Genomic DNA, 25,474 nt, shown 5'->3' on the forward strand with positions numbered 1-25,474 from the left:
GTCCTAAGTCACATTTTCCGGTGACATTGTAACTTTAAATGGTCATTAAACAAACTGTTGTAAGTTGAGGACTACCTGTATTCATTAATGAACTTTATATGCATATACATTTAATAAATAAAGTTTGTGTGCATCTCTCTCTCTGTCTATATACAAACAACTTCCAGAGCAGGATCCCTGCTGCTTTTCCGAGTCCGTAGATGAGTTATGATGTTGATGGACCTTTCATTCAAGGCAGAAAGATCTGTTTCTTTCTATTTTTTCCCCCCAAAACAAATCAGCACAGGATTAACAGCAAGAACACTCATCATTATTTTAACTGAACTTGGAATTTTGCTGGAAAAGCTGTTTTTCTTTCTCCGGAGCTGGAAATCAGGTGGGCCTGTTTTAAATGTTTTGTCTGTAGGAATATCAGCAGAAAGATATGCCTCCTGCTGGAAGTTTAAAAAGCGCATGGTTCACTTTTTAAATTAAATTAAATACATGGCTTATTTAAGGAAGCAGTGAGAAGGGAGGGAGGGAGGGAGGGAGGGAGGGAGGGAGGGAGGGAGGGAAGAAAGAAAGAAAGAAAGAAAGAAAGAAAGAAAGAAAGAAAGAAAGAAAGAAAGAAAGAAAGAAAGAAAGAAAGAAAGAAAGAAGGAAGGAAGGAAGGAAGGAAGGAAGGAAGGAAGGAAGGAAGGAAGGAAGGAAGGAAAGAAGGAAGGAAGGAAGAAAGAAAGAAAGAAAGAAAGAAAGAAAGAAAGAAAGAAAGAAAGAAAGAGAGAAAGAAAGAAAGAAAGAATAAAAAAACACAATACTGGTTAAGGACTGTCATAACTGGTCCAGGGAAAGTAAGGAAAAAACTGGGAAGAGAGGGAGGAATTAAGGGAAGAAGGAAGGAAGGAAGGAAGGAAGGAAGGAAGGAAGGAAGGAAGGAAGGAAGGAAGGAAGGAAGGAAGGAAGGGCCTCCCCTGGCACTCTCATGTTATTACGCAAAAAAATAAAGAACGATAAACAAATCAAACAATTTATTCAAGAGGTGCTAATCCTGGAATTCTGCATCAGTAAAATAGAACAATTGGCCTTGAACACTTTGGCCAGCAATGTGCAAACTCCCGAATGTTGCAGAAGGCAGTCGAACATTTCCTTAAAGATCCAGCCCGGAAGAAGAAGCTCCGAACCAGGTTTGACAGGAAACGTTTCCCAGGTTCAGTCCTCCAAGTTGCGGAAGGCGTTCTGCATCTCCTCATTCAGCTGGGCGTAGCAGGCTTTGATCTTGGCCTCGCCATCCTTTCCTGGATCCTACACAAAATACGGAATAACAGCTTTGGAAGGGGCCTCGGAGATCTTCTAGTCCAGCCCCCTGCTCAAGCAAGAGACCTTATTGCATGCCAAGTGGTTGTCCAGTCTCTTATTCAAAACCTCGTGATGGAGCACCACCATTCTGAGAGGAAGGCTGATCTCTATCTATCTGTCTGTCTGTCTGTCTGTCTGTCTGTCTATTATCTATTTATCTATCATCTATCTACATCTATCATCTACATCTGTCTGTTTTCTGTCCATCCATCCATCCATCTATTCATCTATGAACTACCACCCATGTACCTTATCATCTCTACATGGGGCTCTCTACATGTGGCTGCCCTTGAGGACCACTCGGAGGCTTCCGCTGGTGCAGAATGCGGCCGCGCGAGTTGTGATGGGAGTGTCCCGATACTCCCATGTAACACCTCTCCTCCGCAAGCTGCATTGGCTTCCGGTTGCCCTCTGGATGAGATTCAAGGTGCTGGTGATGACCTATAAAGCCCTAAATGGCTTGGGTCCAGGATATTTGAGGGAACACCTGCTGCCGGCATCAAGCTCCCTTCGTCCTGTGCACTCCCACAGGGAGGGTCTCCTCAGGGTACCGCCGGTAAAAGATTGCCGGCGAACAATACCCAGGGGGAGGGCTTTCTCTGTGGGTGCGCCGGCCCTTTGGAACCAGCTGCCTGTAGAGCTTAGGACTGCCCCCAACCTTCGTTCATTCCGCCGGGACCTGAAGACCTGGCTCTTTGAGCTTTCTGGCCTAGACTGAGAGTATTCACTGGGGTTTTAATTGTGTTTTTAATTGTAATTGGGTTATATTTCAAGGTTAGTATAATTATTTTAATTGTTTTTAATTTTTGTAACTTGTTGCATTGTTTTAAAAAACCTTGTGAACCGCCCTGAGTCCTACGGGAGAAGGGCGGTATTTAAGTTTAATAAAATAAAATAAATAAAATAAATCTATCTATCTATCTATCTACCTACCTATCTATCTATCATGTACTATCTATATCATCTATATATCATCTATCTATATCTATCTATTCATCTATCTATCTATTCTATTCTATCATCTACTATCTTATCTATCATCTATCTATTCATCTATCATCTACTATTTATCTATCATCTATATATCTATCTATTCATCTATCTATGTATCTATATCTATCTATCATCTACCATCTGTCTGTCTTCTATCCATCCATCCATCCATTCATCTGTCTATCTATCTATCTATCTATCTATCTATCTATCTATCTGTCTGTCTGTCTGTCTGTCTGTCTGTCTGTCTGTCTGTCTGTCTGTCTGTCTGTCTGTCTATCTATCTACCGTATTTTCCGGCGTATAAGACGACTGGGCATATAAGACGACCCCCCAACTTTTGAAAAGTCGTCTTATACGCCGGAAAATACGGTATCTATCTATCTTCTATCTACCTATCTCATAGAATCATAGGGAGGGAAGGGACTTTGGAGGTCTTCTAGTCCAACCCCCTGCCCAAGCAAGAGACCCTCCATCATCCTGAACAAATGGCTGTCCAGTCTCTTGAAAACCTCCAGTGATGGAGCCCCCACAACGTCTGAAGGAAAGTCTCTTGGTTTGGATGCAGGGGAAAATAAAATAAAAAAGGTCTTTTTAGTGTGTTGCCCTATGGAATCAACTGCCAACGGAACTCCGGACTGCCCCCAACCTTCGTTCATTTCGCCGGGACCTAAAAACCTGGCTCTTTGAGCTATCTGGTCTGGACTGAGGGGTTTAATGTTTTTAAATTGTGATTTTAATTTTTGCGGCTAGACTTAATTTAATTTAATTTTAATTTTATATTGTATTGTTTTTAAATTTTGCCTTGTAAACCGCCCTGAGTCCTTTGGGAGTAGGGCAGTATATAAACTGAATTAATAAATAATAAATAAATAAATAAATATTGCTGTGATCAATTATTCTCGCTGTCGGGAAATTTCTCCTTAGTTCCGGGCTGAACCTCTCCCTTCCCCTCACCTGGAACTTCATGGAGCTGAGCTTGTACATGATGTCGGCCAGGTTCTCCCGTATGATGGTCCAGGTGACCTTGTGCTCAGACTGGGCTGTCGACTCCACAGCGTGGCGGGCCAGCTCATAAAAAGCGATCATGTTCTGCAGCATGCCCACTGTCTTGTAGAAAGGGCAGAATCTGGAACAGCAAAGACCCAACAGATCCTAGCACACTTACAGTCACAGTCACTCTTCCTCAGAAAGCTCTGGGACCCTCACTGCCCCTGGACCATCCTCTTCAGCTCTCCAGGGAGGGGAAAAAAATCAGATTTTTCTCTTGTATTGTTTTCCTACAGAAAAGAGAAGGTGAGGAAAAATTCCAAGGGGGAGGGAGAGTAGATTCGGACGCTGACTCATATTTATGACGGTCGCAGTGTCCCGGGGTCACCTGATCCCCTTTTGTGACCTTCTGACAAGCAAAGTCAATGGGGAAGAAGCCAGATTCACTTAACAACCGTGTTACTGATTGAACAACAGCAGGGATTCATTTAACAACTGGGGCAAGGAAGATTGCACAACGGGGTAACGTTCACTCAACAAATCTCTCACTTAGCAACAGAAATTACGACCAGCTGTGCTCGTAAGTTGAGGACCGCCTGTCCTAACAATGACACACAGCCGTGCGGTTTGTGGCTCGCTGCAGGGGGTGCCCCGGGGCTGCGCTGAAACCCAAAGAAGGCCCTGCAGACTTGACAAGCGTCCTTGAGGAGATCCGCCCCATAGGGAAGGACGAGCTGTGAAGTTGTGAGGTTGTGAGCAGCCCTGGCATTACCTGTCATAGGAAGAGTACCCATTTTGCTGCAAAAAGTCGTCTTTGATCAGCTTGGCTACCTCCAAGGTGATCTTGTCGGTTTCAGCCAGAGATGCCTGAAGAATGCAAAATTGAAGAGAGGGCGGTGTACGTGTGAAAAGAGCACCAGAAGAAAGGCAGGCATGAGGGAAGGCAAACTTTGGGCTCCGTCTCAGGAAGGTTCCCCTTCAGAAGAGAAAATCTGGAGCTTGGGATGAAAGCTCTCTGAGCTGGGTGGTTTTCTTGCAGATGTTTCACAACCCAACTAGATAACATCGTCAGTGCTGGAAGGGAGGGGGGGTTGTGGAAAGGAGGAGGAGAGGGGGCTGTGTGGTGCTCTCTAAGGTTGGTTGTTTTCTTGCAGATGTTTCATGACCCAACTAGCATCAGTGCTAGAAGGGAATGGGGTTTGTAGGGGGGGAGGAGGAGGAGGAGGACTGTGGGGTCTTTGGTGTCTCTGAGCTTTTCTTCCAGATGTTTCATAACCCAACTAGGTAACATCATCAGTGCTAGAAGGGAATGGGGTTTGTAGAAGGGAGGAGGAAGAGAAGAACTGTGGGGTCTTTGGGGTCTCTGAGCTTTTCTTGCAGATGTTTCATAACCCAACTAGGTAACATCATCAGTGCTAGAAGGGAATGGGGTTTGTAGAGGAGGAGGAGGTGGTTGTCTTAAAAATCTTGGTGGGATGTGGGTTTCTCCTTGACGGTTCCTTGATTACAGTATTGTTTTCTGTTTATTTGCCTCCCGCTTAAGTAGGGGATGGACTAGAAGACCTCCAAGGTCCCTTCCGACCCTTTTACAGTATTCTACGACTGACAGGCACCCTACCTTTCCCACCAGCTGGACAATCTCAGCCAGGTCCTCCTCCTCCTGCAGGATCTCCTTGGCCTTGGTTCGCAGGGAGACGAACTCCGGGAAGAGCCTCTCGTAGTGCTCGTCCAGGGCCCGCGTGTACTTGCTGTAGCTGATCAGCCAGTTGACGGAGGGGAAATGCTTCCGCTGGGCCAGCTTCTTGTCCAGGCCCCAGAAGACCTGGGTTAGGGGCAGGAAGGGAAATCCAATGCATATTTTATTTTATTTTATTTTATTTTATTATTTTATTTTATTTTATTTTATTTATTTTATTTTATTATTTTATTTTATTTATTTTATTTTATTTATTTTATTTTATTATTTTATTTTATTTTATTTATCATTTTATTATTTTATCATTTTATCATTTTATTTTATTATTTTATTTTATTTTATTATTTTATTTTTTTTATTTATCATTTTATTTTATTATTTTATTTTTTTATTTATCATTTTATTTTATTATTTTATTTTATTTTATTGTTTTGTTTTACTTTATTATTTTATTTTATTTTATTATTTTATCATTTTATTTTATTATTTTATTATTTTATTTATCATTTTATTTTAATTTTATTGGTTTTTTTTATTTTATATTACATTATTTTATTTTGAAAATGTATATAGGAGCCGTGGTGGTGGCGCAGTGATTAAAGTGCAGTATTGCAGGCTGACTCTGCCCACTGCCAGAAGTTCGATCCTGACCAGCTCAAGGTTGACTCCGCCTTCCACCCTTCCGAGGTCGGTAAAATGACCTCAGGGGCAACAGGCTGACTCTGTAAACCGCTCAGAGGGGACCGTAAAGTACTATCAAGTGGTAGATAAGTCTAAATGCTACTGTTATTAGAGGGCTGCCCAAAACATTCACAGTGACTTCAGACAGCTTACAAGAGTAAAACCCCAAATACAAAACCCTGACAAACCCCCACCCGCCCAGCAACAACCATCAAACCCGCCACTTGGTGGGCTCCGTATCCCCCTGGTTCCCAGGCCTGCTGGCAGAACCATGATTTCAGAGCATTTCGAAATAGAGTCAAGATGGGGGCCTGTCTTATCTCCACAAGGATGATGTTCCACAGGGAGGGAACCACCATGGAGAAGGTCCTTCTTCTGGCTCCCACCAGGAGGGCCTTCTGGAGGGAGGGGACCCATAACATCCCCTCTGGTGGGTGACTGGGAAAAGACGGTCTTTCAGCTATAACCTGGCCTTAAGCCATGGAGGGCTTTGAAGGCGACAAGCAGCACCTTGAATTGGACCCGGAAGCGAATCAGCAGCCATCCCGGCTCCCGCAAGAGAGGTGACGCGTGTGCAATTCTAGACTTGCACAAAAGCACTCCATTTTGAACTGATTGAAGCCTCCGGATACTCTCCAAGGGCAGCCCCACATAAAGACCATTGCAGCAGTCAAGACAGGAGGGCGTGGATTTGCTTGCCGGTCCAGGAAAGGGATTGGATGTTCCAGGGGGCGCTACGCATGCGGAGGCAGTGAAACGCTACTCACCTGGACAATCCCCAGGGTTGCAGAGGTCACTGGATCTGAAAAATCCCCCCCAGGAGGGGACACCCTACAAGAAACAGACACAGGAAAGCTGGTCAAACCCACAAACCTCAAATATTTCCACACCTCAGTTCAGCCGGAGGTGATTCCTCCCTCCCACGAACAGCTGAAGTTTGTTTACAAAGCTTTCCCGTTCTCCAGCAATCAACGTCTTGACGAGAACGTTGACAGATTTCAGCACAGCCCGTGATTGCTGCTAAAGATCTTTAATGGCTCAGAAGGTTTTCCCGTAAAGGCTGCCGTTGACCCGGTTTTTGCACGGCCTCCCTCCAGCAAGAGACGGGAAAGGGAATCTGGCAACTTACGCGCCAACGATGCTGACGCTGCCCTCTCGCTCGGGACTGCCCAGGCACTTGACCCGGCCGGCCCGTTCGTAGAAGGACGCCAAGCGGGCGCCCAGATAGGCTGGGTACCCACTGTCTGCAAAGAAAAAGAGATTTTCATTTCTCGTGGCTTGGGGAAAATGGTGAAAGTTGAGAAGGGAATGAAGGCGCTGAAAGATCCATTTCTTCTGAATGGGGCTCTCAACCTGGACGACTTTAAGACTGGTGGACTTTGGCTCCCAGAATCGCCCACTCCATCTTGGGAAGCTAGATCAATGTTTCTCTATCTCAGCATCTTTAAGATAAGTGGACTTCAACTCCCAGGATCCCCCCCCCCATGTGTTTCAAAGGGAAGGCCAGGAACTGGGTATATTTAGTCCAGGGGTCCCCAACCTTGGCGACATTAAGGCTTGTGGACTTCAACTCCCAGAATTCCCCAGCCGGCATGGGGAATTAAAGTTGACAAGTCTGGAGACCTCTGGTCTAGCTATTGAAAAGAAGGATTACGAGTGATATGATAGCAGCCTTCCAATATTTGAGGGGCTGCCACAAAGAAGAGGAGGGGGTCAAGCTATTCTCCAAAGTACCAGAAGGCGGGACAAGAAGCAACGGATGGAAACTAATCAAGGAGAGAAGCAACCTGGAATTAAGGAGAAACTTCCTGACAGTGAGGAACAATCAACCAGCAGAACAGCTTCCTTCCAGAAGTTGTGGGGGCTCCATCACTGGAGATTTTCAACAAGAGACTGGACAGCCATTTGTCCGTGGTGGTATAGGGCAGGAGTAGGCAACCTTGGCTCTTTTATGACTCGTGGACTTCAATTCCCAGAATTCCTCAGCCAGCATGGGGGAACTATGGCCCCTTCATGACTCGTGGACTTCAACTCCCAGAATTCCTCAGCCATCACGGCTCAGCTTGGAAACCTCTCCCTTTCCCCTCAGCATGGCTGGCTCAGCAATTCTGGGAGTTGAAGTCCACAAGTCATAAAAGAGCCAAGGTTGCCCACCCCTGGTATAGGGTCTCCTACCTGAGCAGGGGGTTGGACTAGATGTCCTCCAAGGTCCCTTTCAACTTTGCTATTAGGTCCAAATATCAGCCATGGTTGAGAGATACCGATTAAGAAATCAAAGAAACGTAAGAAAAATCAACCTGCAGGCATTTCAGCCAAACGTCCAGAAATCTCGCGAAGGGCTTCTGCCCAGCGGGAGGTGGAATCGGCCATCATGCTAACATGGTATCCCATGTCCCGGAAATATTCCGAGAGGGTGATTCCTGGGGAGAGAAAAAGATGAAGGAGGGGGAAAAAAAGAAAGAAAAGGGTTACAGGAAGATTCCAAAACAAATTAAAGAGGCTTTGTTTGTCCCTTCATATCTCTGTGTGCTGTGATTTTATCAAAAGAGATAAATCCTTTGTGTGCAAATCCTTTGTGACATTGTCCGTCTTGATAGCGGCATCTGGCTATCCTTGGCTGATCTTGAAAAAGTTATTAATATTTGGGCAGGAATATTAATCACCTGAAAATTTCAGAGTGATACAAATAGTCCTTGACCTACGAACATTCAATTAATGACTGTTAATGGCAGCACTGAAAAAAGTTACGACCGGTCCTCACACCTGCGACCATCACAGCATGCCTGGGGTCGCACGATCAAAATTCAGGCACAGCTTTAGGAGAGTTGTACTGTCCCAGGATCACACGATCGCCATTTGCAACTTCCCAAGCCGCTTCCGACAAGCAAAGTGAACTGAGAGTTTGCAGAACAAGTGCAGTGACTTGCTTAATAACCATGGAAAAAAGGTCGTAAAACTGGGCCTGACCCACTTAACAACCCCCTTGCTTAACAACGGAAATTCTGGCCCCAATTGTGGTGATAAGCCAGTCCTTTTATTTCAGTGCCATCATAGCATTGAATGGTCACTGAACGAACGGGCGTAAGTCAGGGACCCTCTCTCACGCACTGTGGGAATTCAGCCTTAAACCGTCTTAATAGGTTGTAGACCCAACCATTTTACTTTCTTAATCTGGTTTTAGGGTTTAGCAGTGGGGCATTTGTGGGGTACCAACTCTGATCCAAAGAGAATCTTGCAGCAAAAACAATGCAGTTCCTAATTCATTTAATTTTTAAGTTATAAAAATTGCTTGGGAAGCCCTTATTGTGGTTGTGGTTCTCGGGGGGGGGGAGAAGGGGGGTGGCATGAAAAAGGCCCTCACCGGTGTAAATGGAGGCTTCCCGAGCAGCCACGGGCATGTTGGAGGTATTGGCCACCAGCGAGGTCCTCTTCATGATGCTCTCCGTCTTCCCATCTACTTCCATGGTGAGCTAGGAGGATGAGGGCAGAATAATGGGAAATGGGGGAGAGATTGGGATGGGGGGAGGGGGAGTAAAGGGAGCTAGGGCCAAAGAAAACCTTGAGGAGCACCATGGCTTACTGCAGCCTGAGCCATTTTAAGACAAGTGGACTTCAACTCCCAGAATTCCCTAGCCAGCATTCCCTGCAACTCTGGGAAGTTGAAGGGAACTCTGGGAGCTGAAGTCCACCCATTTAAAGGTGCAGAGATTGAGAAGCACTGAGCCAGCTTTCCAAAATTGAAGGGGGAAAAAGTATTCTGGGAGTTGAAGTCCATCTGGGCTGGCTGAGGAGTTCTGGGAGTTGAAGTTCACCCATCTTAAAGTGACAAAAATTTGAGAAACACTGCCTTATACAGTATGCTTCTCACTGGAGAAGAGCCTCATGCTGGGAAAGGTTGAGGGCAAGAGAAGAAGGGGACGACAGAGAATGAGGTGGCTGGATGGAGTCACTGAAGCAGTAGGCGTGAGCTTAAAGGGACTCCAGAAGATGGTAGAGGACAGGAAGGCCTGGAGGAACGTGGTCCATGGGGTCACGATGGGTCGGACACGACTTCGCAACTAACAACAACAACAACAGGATGATCACAAATAAAAATTGGGATCATGACATTCTGGTCTCCAAATACTTTGCGTATCTTTCTTAAAGACAAAAATAATTATAACAGAATAACAGTGTTGGAAGGAACCTTGGAGGTCTTCTAGTCCAACCCCCTGCTCAGGCAGGAAACCTATAGCATTTCAGACAAATTGTTGTCCAGTCTCTTAAAAACTTCCAGTGTTGGAGCACCCACAACTTCTGGAGGCAAGTCGTTCCACTGATTAATTGTTCTGTCAGAAATTCCTCCTTAGTTGATTCTCTCCTTGATTAGTTTCCATCCATTGTTTTTTGTCTTGCCTTTGGAGAATAAGTAGACACCCTCTTAAGTAGTGGAAGTCAGTTATCATGCCCCCCACTACTTCTTCTCTTCATTAAACTAGACATATCCATTTCCTGCAACCGTTCTTCATGTTTTAGCTTCCAGGCCCCTAATCATCTTTCTAGAGTCTCAACATCTTTTTTACATCGTGGTAACCAAAACTGGATGCAGTATTCCAAGTGTGGCCTTACCAGGGCATTGTAAAGTGGTATTAACATACCACATGATCTTGATTCTGTATGATTTTTGAAGATGATCTAGGAATAGAATCGAAGAGAAGAGAAGAGAAGAGAAGAGAAGAGAAGAGAAGAGAAGAGAAGAGAAGAGAAGAGAATAGGAGCTGGAAGGGATTTTGAAGGTCTTCTAGTCCAGCCCCCTGCTCAAGCAGGAGAACCTATACCATCTCAGAGAAGTGACTGTCTAGCGTCTTCTTAAAAATCTCCAGTGATGGAGCGCCCACAATTTCTGGAGGCAAGCAGTTCCACTGGTTAATTGTCCTCACTGTCAGGAAGTTTCTCCTTGATTCCAGGTTGCATCTCTCCTTGATCAATCTCCAACCATTGTTTCTCGTCCTGCCTTCTGGTGCTTTGGAAAATAGTTTGACCCCCCTCTTCTTGGTGGCAGCCTCTCAAATACTGGAAGACTGCTATCATGTCTCCCCTATTTCTTCTTTTCTTTAAACTAGCCAAACCCAAGTCCTGCAGCCGTTCTTCGTATGTTTTAGTCTGCAGGCCTTGGATCATCTGAGTTGGTCTCCTCTGAACTTTTCCCAAGGCCTCAACAACTTTTTTTGTGATAGGGTGACCAAAATTGGCTGCAGTATTCCAGCTGTGGCCTTGCTAGGGCTTTATAAAGCGGTACTAATACTTCACATCTCCCCCTTTCCTTCCAGATCATTATCCCCCATTGCCATCAAGGAAAAGGGGGGGATGTTCCTCCAGATCTTTGCACCCAGATGAAGAACCAGAGTGGTTCTGGCTGGTGTCCCTGCCATCCTTACCTCGGGAAAGTCCCTAAGCACTTCCGACATCTCGTTCCCGCGCTCTCCGCAGCCCACGTAGATGATGACGTCACTGTTGGAGTACTTGGACAGAGACTGGGAGATGACCGTCTTCCCACATCCAAAGGCACCTGGGATGGCTGTGGTGCCACCTTGGACACACCTGGAAGAGGAGGGCAGAAGGAGAGACCCCCCTCCCAGTCAACCCGTAATGAGAGCCTCAGAGAGGTTTCAGCCAAAGTGGTGAGACAAGGATTGAGTTCACTCAACCATTGAACCATAAAAAAATCAACCACACCCTTGCACAAAGGAATCCAGCTTCTCCTGCAAATAGGATTAATTGGATAAACCATGGTTAACTCAACCAGTGGGAAGTGGCCCATCTGAGACAGTGGCTGAATTTCTAAGTGCTTCCTGTGGTACAGGTTGTCTTGACTTAAATCCATTCATTTAGTGACCATTCAAATTACAACAGCCCTGAAAAAAGGGACTTTATGACCGTTTTTCACACTTACAATCATTGCAGCATCCCCATGGTCACATGGTCAAAATTCAGATGCTTGGCAACTGGTTCGTATTTATGACGGTCGCAGTGTCCCAGGGTCATGTGATCCCCTTTTGCGACCTTCTGACAAGGAAAGCCAGTTGGGGAACCCAGATTTGCTTAATGACTTGTTTGACATTCTTTTTTTGAGCTATTACCATCTGGCAGACGGTACAGGATAATAAAAGCAAAGAAAAATAGGCGAAAAATAGTTTTTTTTATCCCAGAGCTGTAACCATATTAAATACCACTGTATACTGCAACACTGAAGTGCAATATTAGGGGCAGCACAATGGTGAAGAGAATGTGAAGGGTGTCTGTTTATAATGTATGTTCTTATTTGTGGTTTTGACGTGTGTAGTGTGCACTGTGGGCAGCACTTAATTTTGTTGTAAGTTACAAAATGACAATAAAGGTTTTTCTATTCTATTCTATTCTATTCTATTCTATTCTATTCTATTCTATTCTATTCTATTCTATTGTATTCTTCATTCCATTATCTATTCTATTCTACCCTGATTCTGTTGTATTCAATTCTATTCTTCATTCCATTATCTATTCTATTCTGTTCTATTCTTCATTCCATTATCTATTCTATTCTATTCTATTCTATTCTATTCTATTCTATTCTATTCTATTCTATTCTATTCTATTCTATTCTATTCTATTCTTCATTCCATTATCTATTCTATTCTATGCTGATTCTGTTCTATTCAATTCTATTCTTCATTCCATTATCTATTCTATTCTATCCTGATTCTGTTCTATTCTATCCTATTCTTCATTCCATTATCTATTCTATTCTATTCTATTCTATTCTATTCTATTCTATTCTATTCTATTCTATTCTATTCTATTCTATTCTTCATTCCCTTATCTATTCTATTCTATTCTATTCTATTCTATTCTATTCTATTCTATTCTATTCTATTCTATTCTATTCTATTCTTCATTCCCTTATCTATTCTATTCTATTCTATTCTATTCTATTCTATTCTATTCTATTCTATTCTATTCTATTCTATTCTATTCTATTCTGTTCTATTCTATTCTATTTCTCCTAACTATTACATGATTCACTTAACAACCCCAGTGAAACTGAATGGAAAATTAGGTTTGGTCAGTGATGATTTGCTTAATGAATGCATCGCTTAGCGACTGAATTTCCAGTCCCAATTGTGGTCATAAATTGAGGACTACCTGCATAACTTTAGAATCTCTTGCAAATTTAGCAATCGGGGTTCGATTTGAAGTCATCCCTCGTGGAAACCATGTCAGAAAAACAGGGCTGGGTAACTCTGGCCCCTTTAACTCTGGACTTAACAACTCCCAGAATTCCCAAGCCTGGCAGAGCTCGGAGTTGAAGCAAAGTTGAAGTCCACAGGTCGTAAAGGGGTCACAGTTGGCCACCCACCAAAGAGGGATGAGCAACCTTCCCTTTCTTACAAAAATGACAGCTTACGGAAAGAGCGCATCCAGGACTCTCTGGCCAGTAAGCAGGGGATGATTGGCCGGGAGCTTCTCGGAGACCGGCCGGATCTGCCGGACGGGCCAGACTTGCATCATTGTCAGTTTCTCCTTGACACCCTCGAAGTCAAGCTCCAACACCACGTCCTTTGGGGAGGAAGGCCCAGATGAGGAGGACAAGGAATCATGGGGCAGGGAGTCTTTGGCAAGGATTCAAATCTTGTCTTGGCTCAACTCCCTAAGGAAGCTGGCTTTCCTTGACTGGTTCTGATTTTGTTCTTTGGACAGTGTTTTTCAATCTTGGCAAGGAGAAGATAGGTGGACTTCCACGGCCAGAATTCTGGGAGCTGAAGTCCACACATTTCCAGAGTCTGAGACAGCGTTCTCCCAGATGGATGGGTAAAATCAATTTACAGAACATAGGATCACACTGTCAGCGCTGGTAACATTGGATATTCCCGCTTTGACAATTGATGAAAATGCAAACCATTTTCTCTGTTCCTTTAATGTACTTTTTCTTGCTTTAGAAATTAAGTGCAGTTGGGGGGGTGTTGGAATGTAAGCTCAGCTAGCCATAACGTAATGCCGTGGTGGGAGCCCAAGGACGAGCTGATAACGTTTTGGCGGGCTGTGGAGCTAAGTAGAAATCCCATGCTTTAAGCTAGTTGGGGAATGTGATTTATGACAGTTTATTGGGGATGGGAACTGCACTTTGTTACTTTGTTTCAGGGGGAAGGGAATTTAGTTTTGGGGTTCAACGATGTAGTGCCGATATTTGTTTCCCGAATAAAAGATTCTTTAAGGAAAACAGTGCCTCGAAGTTCTTTTGAAGGGTTGCATCTATCGGAACTATGACACATACAATTAGAAGGCCTTCTGCTCCAACCCTTTGCTCAAGCAGGACATCTTACACCAGGGGTAGGCAACCTTGGCTCTTTTATGACTTGTGGACTTCAACTCTCAGAATTCCTGAGCCAGCATGGGGGAACTATGGCCCCCTCATGACTCATGGACTTCAACTCCCAGAATTCCTGAGCCAGCCTGGCTCAGCTTGGAAACCTCTCCCTTTCCCCTCAGCGTGGCTGGCTCAGGAATTCTGGGAGTTGAAGTCCACGAGTCATAAAAGAGCCAAGGTTGCCTACCCCTGCCTTATACCATTCCAGACTAGTGGCTGTCCAGTCTCTTCTTAAAAACCTCCAGTGATGGAGCACCCACAGCTTCTGGAGGCCAGCTGTTCCACTGGTTGATTGTCCTCACTGTTAGGAAGTTTCTCCTTAGTTCCAGGTTACTTCTCTCCTTGGTTAGTTTCCATCCATTATTTCTCACTTTCTGGTGATTTGGAAAATAAGTTGACCCCCTCTTCTTTGGGGCAGCCCCTCAAATATCAGAAGAGTGCTGTCATGTCACCCTTAATCCTTCTTTTCATTAAACTGGACATACCCAGTTCCTGCAGCTCTTCTTCATATGTTTTAGCCTCCATGCCCCCCTTAGTCATCTTTGTTGCTGTTTTCTGCACTCTTTCTAGAGTCTCAGTATAACTAGTAACTGTCAGAATCCATTTATATTTCATTTCTAACTCCCTATCTGTGCAAATCTAAATCTCACCCCCTTACTGGATTCTGCCATTCCCACGGAGGGGAAGAGAAGGCAGGGTCGTAAAGAGCCATCTCTATCTCTTAGATGCAAGGTTTGTGTATTCAGCCTGCCTGGAGGTCATCACAAAAGACCAGGGAAGAAACCTTTTGAAGGGAGAAGAACAAAGAAAGAGGGGGGGGGGAAATTCTGGTTTGTATCTCTGATTGGAATTTGAAGGGGAGGAAGCAACGCTGTTGTAAATGCATGGAAGTTCTCTTTTCCCACGAAGGGTTTTGACACATGAAACTTAACTGATCCGGGACTGACCAAATGGACTGAGGGGAGGGGTTTTTACTCGGGGACATTTTAAAAATATCAACCTGCGAGACAGTTTCCAGATCCTGATTATCCACTGTCAACCATGTGTTAGTAAAAGTTCCTGTTTGAACAATCTCGTCTCCAAGAGTTCTTCTTTCCTGAGATGGGGATTGGAGTGGGTTCTCACAGTAACATGTTTTGTATCATGGTGACCGAACCAGACACAGTATTCTAAGTGTGATTTGACCAGTGCAGCATAAAACGGTCCTATCAGGGCCCTATTTCCTGGCAATTTCTGTCAAGGTAATGATTTAAAAGCTAACCAGCTGATGTAATGTGAGATTTATGATGTAATGTTGGGAATGACTCAGCAGGATCTATATCCCTTTAAGAGCCAGCAGGGTCTGTGTCTCTTTAAGAGCCTTTGTATAAAAGGAAGGCTCTGCTCCTGTGTTCTCTCTCTTCTGCTTTCCTGTTGTAACTGCTGTGTGTCGGAGACTGCTGTATTAACACGTGGATGTATATTGTTCCCGGTGTATGATATTGTAGATAGTGTAAGATAAACCACCATTTAATACAGACCACTTGTTTACTGTGTTTACTCCTGGGTTATCTCAGCGGAGTAAGACTATGCACGCTCTGACAGATCTCCTCCCTTTGCATCTGGGGCTGAATGATCCCTCTGCAGACACACCACTTACCGAAATGTCATAGCTGCCAGCTGGGGCAATGTGAGTGACGGTGCCACGGCTTCGGGGTGGCACCATGATCATGTGCTTGATGAGGGAATTTTCATGCACCATCCCATATATGTCCCCTCCAGTTAAATGGCTCCCAACCTGCAAAGGAAAGGAACGCTGCTTTAAACAATTTTGATGCTCTGGAGATGTGGCTATCCATTTTACTGGGAGAAAGTGCTGACCTCCATTTATTATTTTTTTCAAATTTCCATCCCTCTTCCCAGGTTCTAAGGAGCCAATTATAGATAGTCCTTGATTTATGACCACAACTGAACCCAAAATTTCTTTTGTTAAGCGAGTTGTGCTCCATTTTACGACCTTCCTTGCTACAGTTGTTAAGTGAATCGCTGCAGTTTTAAGTTAGCAACACAGTTGCTGAGTGATTCTGGCTTTCCCATTGATTTTCCTTGTCAGAAGGTCCCGAAAGGTGATTACATGACCCTGGGACACTGCAGCCGTCAGAATTACGAGTCAATTGTCAAAGAGTCTGAATGTTGACCATGGGAATGCTGTAACAATCGCAAGTGTGAAAAATGGTCCTACAACATTTTTTTCAGTGCCGTTGTAACTTCAAATGGTCACTAAATGAATTGTCGAGGACTACCTGTATAGTCTGACTTCAGCAGTTCACTTCCCCTGAAGTAGATCTGAGGCCACCCGCTTCAAGTATAGCGTCCACCTAGATCAGAGGTAGGCAACCTCGGCTTTTTTATGACTGGTGGACTTCAACTCCCAGAATTCCTGACCCAGCCATGCTGAGGGGAAAGGGAGAGGTTTCCAAGCTGAGCCAGGCTGGCTCAGGAATTCTGGGAGTTGAAGTCCACCAGTCATAAAAGAGCCGAGGTTGCCTACCCCTGGCCTAGATGGAGCATCACCAACTGACCCTTCCTTGCACGGCTGTTTGTCTCTTACCCGAATGTTGGAACCTGGCTTAAAGTCCCACTTCACGTCCTGGGATAAAGCGGAGATGTTGATCCCCCGGGGAATGTAGATGCTCTTGGTAAGCTCCGTGATGTCCTTCAGAGGACGCTGGATCCCATCAAAGATGGACCCCATGATGCCAGGCCCAAGAACCACAGAGAGCGGCTTCCCCGTTCGCAGCACAGGGTCCCCCACGCAGACCCCCGCTACAGGGATAGCTCAGGAAAAAGGAGGGGTGCAGAGCAGGGAAAAAAAGAGAAGGAAGGTACAGTCTCTGGCAGGGGAACGAGGCGTTTTGGGGTACGGAAGGCCACATCATGGCTTAATCCTGGCTTAAACCCTGTCTTGAAGTTTTGAGGTTAGGTTTTTGACAATTAGATTGACATGGCTGTTACGGAAATGGTTTGAATTTACTAGAAATTTAAAGCAAAAAAGGTTGTAACTTTCCCTGTGTTCTACCGCACTGAAAAAAGTCAGAAGTCAGAACTTTTTCCTTTTTCTTTGCACCTTCACCTTTTGTTATCCTCTGTCTTTCTTGGCTTTTGCTTCTCTTTGTATTTTATCTTGTAATAAACATTAATAAGAATGCTCTTTTAAAAAGAGGATTTTCCATCTCGCTTCTGGCATGTAACAAATGAACTCTTTGAAAACCACCAGGGATGGAGCGCCTACAATTCTACCTACTGGGAGAAGGGGAGAGAGAGCCTGGAAATGAAGAGTTAGCAAATTGGACAAGGAAAATGAGGCAACCCCCCCTACGCCCCCCCCCTCTCCTGAAGGATACAGGTCTCTTCGTACACTTGGATGGTGGCCAGATCTCCGTCCAGCCGGATTATCTCGCCCACCAATTCAAAGTGGCCAACACGGACCAGCTCATACATCGCTGCGCCCGCCATCTTGCAGGCAATCACCACTGTTGGGAAATTTTTTAAAAAGATATTTTTAGCGGAGGGAAAAAAATGCTTGAATAAGCTGCAGAAGAGAAAAAAAAGTCTATTGGAGACAGGATAATCTTAACAGTGTTTCTCAACCTTGACCACTTGAAGATGGGTGGACTTAACTCCCAGAATTCCCCAGCCAGCATAGATAGCTGGAGAATTTTGGGAGTTGCAAGTCCACCCATCTTTAAGTGGCCAAGGTTGAGAAAGACAGACTTTCGCCAACATCTAAATAGGGATACCTACACTTCACCCTCCACCTTCATCCAGCATTCAAAACTCAGCAATAAATTAGCAGTCGCTCTTAGAAACACAGACTATCCCAATCATGCTTGAGGAATTGTGCCAAGATTTTATTTTAAACAGTTTAAAGGTACAAGGAGTGTAGTCACATCCTTCATATTCTTTTTTTTAAAAAAAAACTACGTAAACAATCTCAGCTACTCTCCTGCTGACATTCATGAAAAACCCTAGAGATAAGATAAGGTAACCTTTATTGTCTTTTTTTTTTTTACCGTGGGCACAACAGCACACATCAAAAATTAAATTTAGTTGCCCGCTCTCAAAGTGAAACACATACATGACACACACCTAACCATACTGTATACAACGTATGTTATTACATAACAAATAAATATTAAATAGTGTCCATCTTGAATATATAATGGGAGGAGGAGAGTTCACAAAGTTAATGCTGCATGGAATGAAACTATGGCTGAATCTGGGTGTTCTGCTACGGATACCACGAAGCCCCCACCCCAGAAGGGAACAAGCATCGTCCTTCTCGTATGGAATCTCTGTTTATCCATCAGGATTGTTTGTTAGATTTTTATCTCATCTTAATTTCTCCAAAAACCTCTTATATATAATTCTTATATAAAGTTCCTTGGATTTTAGATTTGCTCAGTGGGTTAGGACGCTGAGCTTGTCGATCAGAAGGTCGGCAGTTTGGCGGGTCGAATCCCGAGTGCCGCGTAACAGAGTGAGCGCCTGTTACTCATCCCAGCTTCTGCCAACCTAGCAGTTCGAAAGCACGTTAAAAAAAATGCAAGTAGAAAAATAGGGACCACTATGGTGGGAAGGTAACAGTGTTCCATGCGCCTTTGGCAACTAGTCATGCTGGCCACATAACCACGGAGATGTCCTCGGACAAGCACTGGCTCTTCGGCTTTGAAAGAGCACCGGCCACTAGAGTCGGAAACGACTAGCACGCATGTCTACCTTTACCTTTAACCCAGCACCCAAATTGAGAGGGAGGCCCGAAGGCCAGTAGGTGGCACTCAGGAGCCAATGTTCTTTTTTAAAATAAAAAAAAGAAATAAAAATTAAGAAAAGTTCTAGGTTTCCTTTGATAGCCAATTCTTATCCAGTCTCTACATTAAATTTGCACTCTTTGCAGTTTAAAAATACTGGTAAAACTTGTGGGAGGGTAGCAGCCTAACAATACACGAAAATTGCAATTTAATTTTATTGCACCTTGCTGTGAATTTCTTGAAAAAGGAAGCAGAGCAAATATGTGCACCAGGTCCTTGGCTGGTTCTCCTGAAGCACACCCAGCTAATTATGGATAGTCCTTACAACTTGTGAAATTCTGGGACCAGAATTTCCCTTGCTTATCAAGGCGGTTGCTAAGTGGGTCCTGCCTGATTTTACAACCTTTTTTTTTTGCCAGCTGTTAAGCTGATCCACTTAATAGCTGCAGTGATTCGCTTAACAATTGTGGCAAAAAAAAAGCATAGCTGACTCAGGAATTCTGGGAGTTGAAGTCCATGAGTCATAAAAGAGCCGAGGTTGCCTACCCCTGAACTAGGTCAATGTTGAGATGTCATGAAACATCTGCAAGAAAATAGCCAAGCTCAGAGAGCACTGAGGACCCCCTCAAGTTTCCATCCTGTCCTCAGCGCTTTTCAGAATAGGTCAACCTTCTCTTCTCTGTCACAGCCCCTCAAGCACTGGAAGACAACTATCATGTCACCCCCAGTCCTTCTCATTCCTCATTCTCACTCCCCATTTTTTTCTGCAGACGGTTAAAAGGGGTACTTAAGCTTCTTCGGTTCTCAGCCAACCTACCAGGCCCAGAGACGCCATGGACAAATCCCAATTCACTCTCCTTTTCAGCATCTCCAATCTTGGGAAGCTCGGAGAATTCCATAGCTCCTGCCGGTCAATTAAAGCAGCCGGATCCCACTTCTACAGCAACCACAAGCTCTGTGTCACAGAAGGCGAAAAATCACCAGATGTAAAATAAGTCATTGAAAACAGCAGGACATATTTTTTTAAAAAACCAAACCCTTCTCACTCTTCTTTCAAGCGAAGGGACGAAGCTCTCTGAAGGACTCCTAATTTGTGATTTGGGTGGCCAGATTTTGGAGCTTCTGAGCCTGAGAAGGTCATGGACCTCAGAGGTCTTCTAGTCCCACCCCACTGCTCAGGCAGGAAACCTTATACCATTCCGGTCAAATGGCTGTCCAATCTCTTCACAGAAACTTCCAGTGTTGGAGCATTCACAACTTCTAGTGGCAAGCTGTTCCACTGGTTAATTGTTCTTACTGCCAGGAAATTTCTCCTTAGTTCTGGGTTGCTTCTCCTTGATTAGTTTCCATCTGTTGCTCCTTATCCTGCCTTTTCAGATGATTTGGAGAATTGGTTGACCCCGCCTTCCCTGTGGCAGCCCCTCAAATCTTGGAAGGCTACTATCATGTCACCCTTAAACCTTCTCTTCATTAGACTAGACCAGGGGTAGGCAACCTCGGCTCTTTTATGACTCATGGACTCCAACTCCCAGAATTCCTGAGTCAGCTATGCTGACTCAGGAATTCTGGGAGTTGAAGTCCATGAGTCATAAAAGAGCCGAGGTTGCCTACCCCTGGACTAGACAATAATTCTTGCAACCGTTCTTCATATATTTTAGCTTCCAGTCCCTTAATCATCTTCGTTGCTCTTCTCTGCACTCTTCCTGGGGACTCAACATTCTTCTTATGCAGGGCTTTTTTTCTCATAAAACACTCAGAACTGCATTCCGGCACCTTTTTTTTTTTGCAAAAAAAAAAGCCAGCTCCTTTATTGGTTTTCCTAAGCCTATTGCAGGGCTAGCAATCTTGGTTCTTTTTTATGACTCGTGGACTTCAACTCCCAGAAATCCTGAGCCAGCCATGCTGAGGGGAAAGGGAGAGGTTTCCAAGCTGAGCCATGCTGGCTCTGGAATTCTGGGAGTTGAAGTCCTTGAGTCATAAAAAAGAGCCAAGATTGCTAGCCTGCACTAGAGGAGGACGTTATTTACAGGATTACTTCTTTAGGAACTAAATTTTTAGAATCTAAAACAGCTAATTCAGAAAAGCCAACAGGAAAGAACCTCACATTTTTCATCTGCTTCTGTCTTTTGGAAGGTAAAATTAGATAACAAAATATATTTCTTACATTAACATCTCTGCAATGAAATCAAAGGTAACAGGAAAGAAATGAGAAACATTTTTCTCAATGTAATATGTCTAATTTAGCTGATTCTAAAAAAATAGTATCTTTTGTACACTCTTGAAAACTGTTTTGAATCTAAACAATTCTTAAGAATGAAATATTCTTAATTTGGACTTTACTTTTACTGTTTGGACTGTTGTGTGTTTTGAAAAATAGATTATTTAGAATCTAGTTATGTTGCACTTCAGTCTTTAAATAATTAACCTAGTATATACATAACAATATATGATGTTTTCCCTGGTGAGCTTAACATCAATAACAACATTTATTAAAAAGGCTAAAATAATTTCTGGGGGTATTATCAGTATAGTAAAATTTTGGACAAGCAGTGATCATGTTACATATGTGCATAAGCATAGTCAGTAGCATATGCCTTTTTAAAAATATCAAACATGCAAAGAAAGAAAAATAAGTCCAAAATATCTGTATTACATCCAGAAATGCCAACTTTGCAACCAATATTTCTCATCCATAACTATCGCACCCTAAGGATACCTGCATACATGCAAATGTTTCTCTGGGATCAGTAACGCAACAGGGATTGCTTTTTCCTTCCAGTAACATATACCTAAAACCAGTTTAATGCATTTGGCAATTTTTCCTAAAAAAAAATCTCATTCATTTAATTTGAAATCAAGTGAAAAATTGATTAAAATTATTTTATTAAAACAAATTAATGGCAATTCTTTTATAAAAAGTTGCCTCAAACAAAATGAGTTTGACATGCCTGCTCTAGATAGTTGAACGCTCCAAAATAAATTCTAGACCAGGCCTGTACATGCAGCCTACCAAGCACCCTTGGACAGAGCACAGACTTTTTTTAAAAGTAATAAAATCACCACCACTGCCCTGAAGGTCATGTTGCCTAGTGCCTCCATGGCTTACCATGACCACAAGCTCCAACACTGTAAATGCTCCTCTAGTCACCAAATCATTGATTAGCCCACCAGCATTCCTTTGCAGACCACAAAGATTTTTAATTTATCAGTGTGGGCCTTTCCTTTCTACAAGATAATAATAATAATAATAATAATAATAATAATAATAATAATAATAATAATAATAATAATAATTTGGAAGGGACCTTGGAGGTCATCTAGTCCAATCCCCTGCTCAGGCAGGAAACCCTATACCATTTCAGACAAATGGCTGGCCAGACTCTTCTTAAAAACTTCCAGTGTTGGAGCATTCACCACTTCTGGAGGCAGGTTGTTCCACTGGTTAATTGTTCTCACTGTCAGGAAATTTCTCCTTAGTTCTAGGTTGCTTCTCTCCTTGACTAGTTTCCATCCGTTGCTTCTTGTCCTGCTTTCAGGTGCTTTGGAGAATAGCTTGACTCCCTCTTCTTTGTGGCAGCCCCTGAGATATTGGAACACTGCTATCATGTCACCCCTCACCCTTCTCTTCATTAAACTACACATACCCAATTCCAGCAACCGTTCCCTATATGTTTTAGCCTCCAATCCCCCAATCATCTTTGTTGCTCTTCTCTGTACTCTTTCCAGAGTCTCGACATCTTTTTTACATCGTGGTGACCAAAACTGGATGCAATATTCCAGGTGTGGCCTTACCAAGGCATTGTAAAGTGGTATTAGTACTTCACGTGATCTTGATTCTATCGCTCTGTTAATGCAGCCTAGCACTGTGTTGGCTTTTTTGGCAGCTGCAGCACACTGCTGGCTCATATTTAAGTGATTGTCCACTAGGACTCCGAGATCTCTTTCACAGTTACTACTATTAAGCAAGGTACCACCTATCCTATACCTGTGCATTTGATTTTTCCTGTCTGTATGTAGAACCTTACTTTTTTCACCATTGAATTTCATTTTTTTAGATAGTGCCCAGTGTTCGAATCTGTCCAGATCCTCCTGTATCTTAAGCCTATCTTCTGGAGTATTAGCTATTCCTGCCAGCTTGGTGTTGTCTACAAATTTGATGAGTTCCCCATCTATCCCCTCATCGAAATCGTTGATGAAGATGTTGAAGAGCTGCACAGACCTCTTCTAGATTTTCCTCTTGCCTTTCCGAGTTAACTCCTTGGTCTGTCATTGAGCAAGAATTGACTTTGTAGGGAAGCATATTATCATTTGATGTATATTTAACATATGTTCTACCTTTATTTACCAATTATATAATATTTGTATGCAATCCACATGGTGAGGTTTGGGGAAACTTACAATAGAAAAAATATATTTTTAAAATCATCAGATTAAAACATCGCCTGGCCCATACTGCCTCCACTGCCCGCATTGCGCAGCCCTGCCATATAGAGTGGGCTCTGCTGCTCCCACAGCACCAGCCGTGCCGGCTCCAGCCCCAGGGAGGGGAGCCCGCTGCCAACACCCTTCGCACCTGTGACTGCAGCAGCACCGCCCCCCCACTCCCCCACCTCCTGCACCCGCCAAGATGAGAGTTCCGGCGCCTTTTTTTTTTAGAAAAAAAGCACTCTATGGTAGTGACCAAAATTGGACACAGCACATCATCCTGAGTCTTGTGAGTGCATAAAAAATGGAATTATAGGAAATACCCATTAAAGTTTAATTTTCTTCCAGCCCTGCTTTGCCTTAAGTCAAGCTCATCTTACCATTGAGAAGGTGGAAATTTTCCTAGGAGTTGGCACCACCTGCTTCGTGTGCACTTTCCTTTCCTCTGGCAGGGTGGTAGGGTGGAATGCCTGCTCTGTCTTCAGCAGGAAACAGAGGGGTTCTGATGGAGGAGTAAACCTGGAGTAAGAGACTTGCTGATCCCTCCAAGCTAGTTCTGACCTGAATGGGCACACAGGATCTAGAAGGGGCTGGAGGGCACTGGAAAAGAGAGACACAGTCAAGCTTTCTCGGCAACAGAAAAGCACTCCCTGTGTGTGTACTGTCAACAACCTGGCCTCCTATGACATACTTCACAGCAGCAGAAACCCTGACCTTTAAATTTTCCGCAGAAGGGGAGATTTTTCCTACAGCTGTTTGTGCAAGAGAAATAACATTTCTGCATACAGGTATATCAAGCAAAGGAGGATTGGTTATACAGAATGCAAAATAACAGAGTTGAAAGGGATCTTGGAGGTCTTCTAATCCACCCCGGATGTAGAGCAGGAGAGTCAAAACCAGGGGTCTTCAAATTTGGCCCCTTTATGACTTGTGGACTTCAACTCCCAGAATCCCTCAGACAGGGACGCTGGCTGAGGAATTCTGGCAGTTGAAGTCCACAAGTCCCAAGTTTGAAGACCACTGGTCTAAACCATTCTGGACAAATGGCTGTCAGATCTCTTCCTCCTAGCTTGCTGAACCCAGTTCAATAATTAATTTATTTTGGGGTTTGCACAAGATCCTGAACTGTAATCTAATACCCAACAAGATTGTCACGGCACGATGAAGGTGTACATATGAGAACCTGATCAAGGTTAATCCTTCTAATCTTCAAAAGCTAAGATTAAAGTTACATATACATTTTTTAGTTTCAAGGAAAAAGTCCAAGTGGAAACGAAGCTAGATAGGTTCTTCTCTTTAAGATTGAAATTTTATTTTATTTTTAATTCCATTTATATCCCGCCCTTCTCCGAAGACTCAGGGCGGCTTACAAGCTTAGCAGTAGCCTTCATTCTATGTATATGCCTGCTTATTAGGGCTTTCACACACACCCCAAGCGGCATTATTACAAAGTCAGCTTAATTGCCCCCAACAATCTGGGTCCTCATTTTACCTACCTCGGAAGGATGGAAGGCTGAGTCAACCTTGAGCCTGGTGGGATGCGAACCTGCACTAATTGCAGGCAGCTGGTGTTACTTAAGGAGGCATTAGCCCACTGCTCTACCAAGGCTCAATGATTTTGTTGTAAGAGAAATCACTGGAGATTTTCAACAATTAGATTGGACAAACATTTGACCAGATCTGTATGAGATTTCCTGCCTTGGGAAGGGGTTGGACTAGATCTCCAAGGCCCCTTCCACATATAGGATTCAGTTATTCTAAATGGCTTGAAATGTTTAGAAATGTAAAGCAAAAGGTTTAGGCTGCCATTCTTCTTTTTATTTTACTGCACTGAAAAAAGTCAGAAGTCAGTATTTTTCCCCCATTCTTTTTCTCTCTCTTTCCACCTTTTTTATCTCTTTTCACTGTTTGTATTTGTATTTTATTCTACAACACACTTTAATAAAACATGGCAGGGGGAAAAGTAACCCTAAGGGATGATTTCAGCCAGAGGCAGCTTTTTCTAGTATCGTAAGTGTCAAATGTGACAGAGAATGTCTATTCAAGGTGACTCTTAAACCTCCACTGTTTATGGAGACTGTATGAGAGCAAACAGAAATCCAGTTTTTTCCTTATTTTATTTTATTTATTTTTTGTGATTTAGCTGGCATCTGTCCTGAAGCCATTGTAGTCACAGGATGA

The 25,474-nt window shown here is 43.6% G+C and overlaps 1 protein-coding gene across 1 annotated transcript; it reads right to left on the reverse strand.

Annotated features, from left to right (window-relative positions):
* Positions 1-982: 982 nt before the first annotated feature.
* On the reverse strand, positions 983-23,804 carry LOC310647181 (V-type proton ATPase catalytic subunit A-like). Its single transcript, XM_083374215.1, has 15 exons — positions 23,674-23,804; positions 19,686-19,823; positions 17,462-17,590; positions 16,669-16,883; positions 15,718-15,855; positions 13,119-13,270; positions 11,113-11,275; positions 9,057-9,165; positions 7,993-8,115; positions 6,825-6,939; positions 6,463-6,526; positions 4,937-5,140; positions 4,091-4,185; positions 3,286-3,457; positions 983-1,281 (listed from the first exon to the last, which is right to left on the reverse strand). The coding sequence occupies exons 2-15, from the start codon at positions 19,765-19,767 to the stop codon at positions 1,189-1,191; spliced, it is 1,854 nt and encodes a 617-aa protein (XP_083230341.1). The 5' UTR covers positions 19,768-19,823; positions 23,674-23,804; the 3' UTR covers positions 983-1,188.
* Between the last annotated feature and the right edge of the window lie 1,670 nt (positions 23,805-25,474).

This window comes from Vipera ursinii (genome assembly GCF_947247035.1).
Source record: "Vipera ursinii genome assembly, chromosome: 15".
NCBI classification, from domain to species: domain Eukaryota; kingdom Metazoa; phylum Chordata; class Lepidosauria; order Squamata; family Viperidae; genus Vipera; species Vipera ursinii.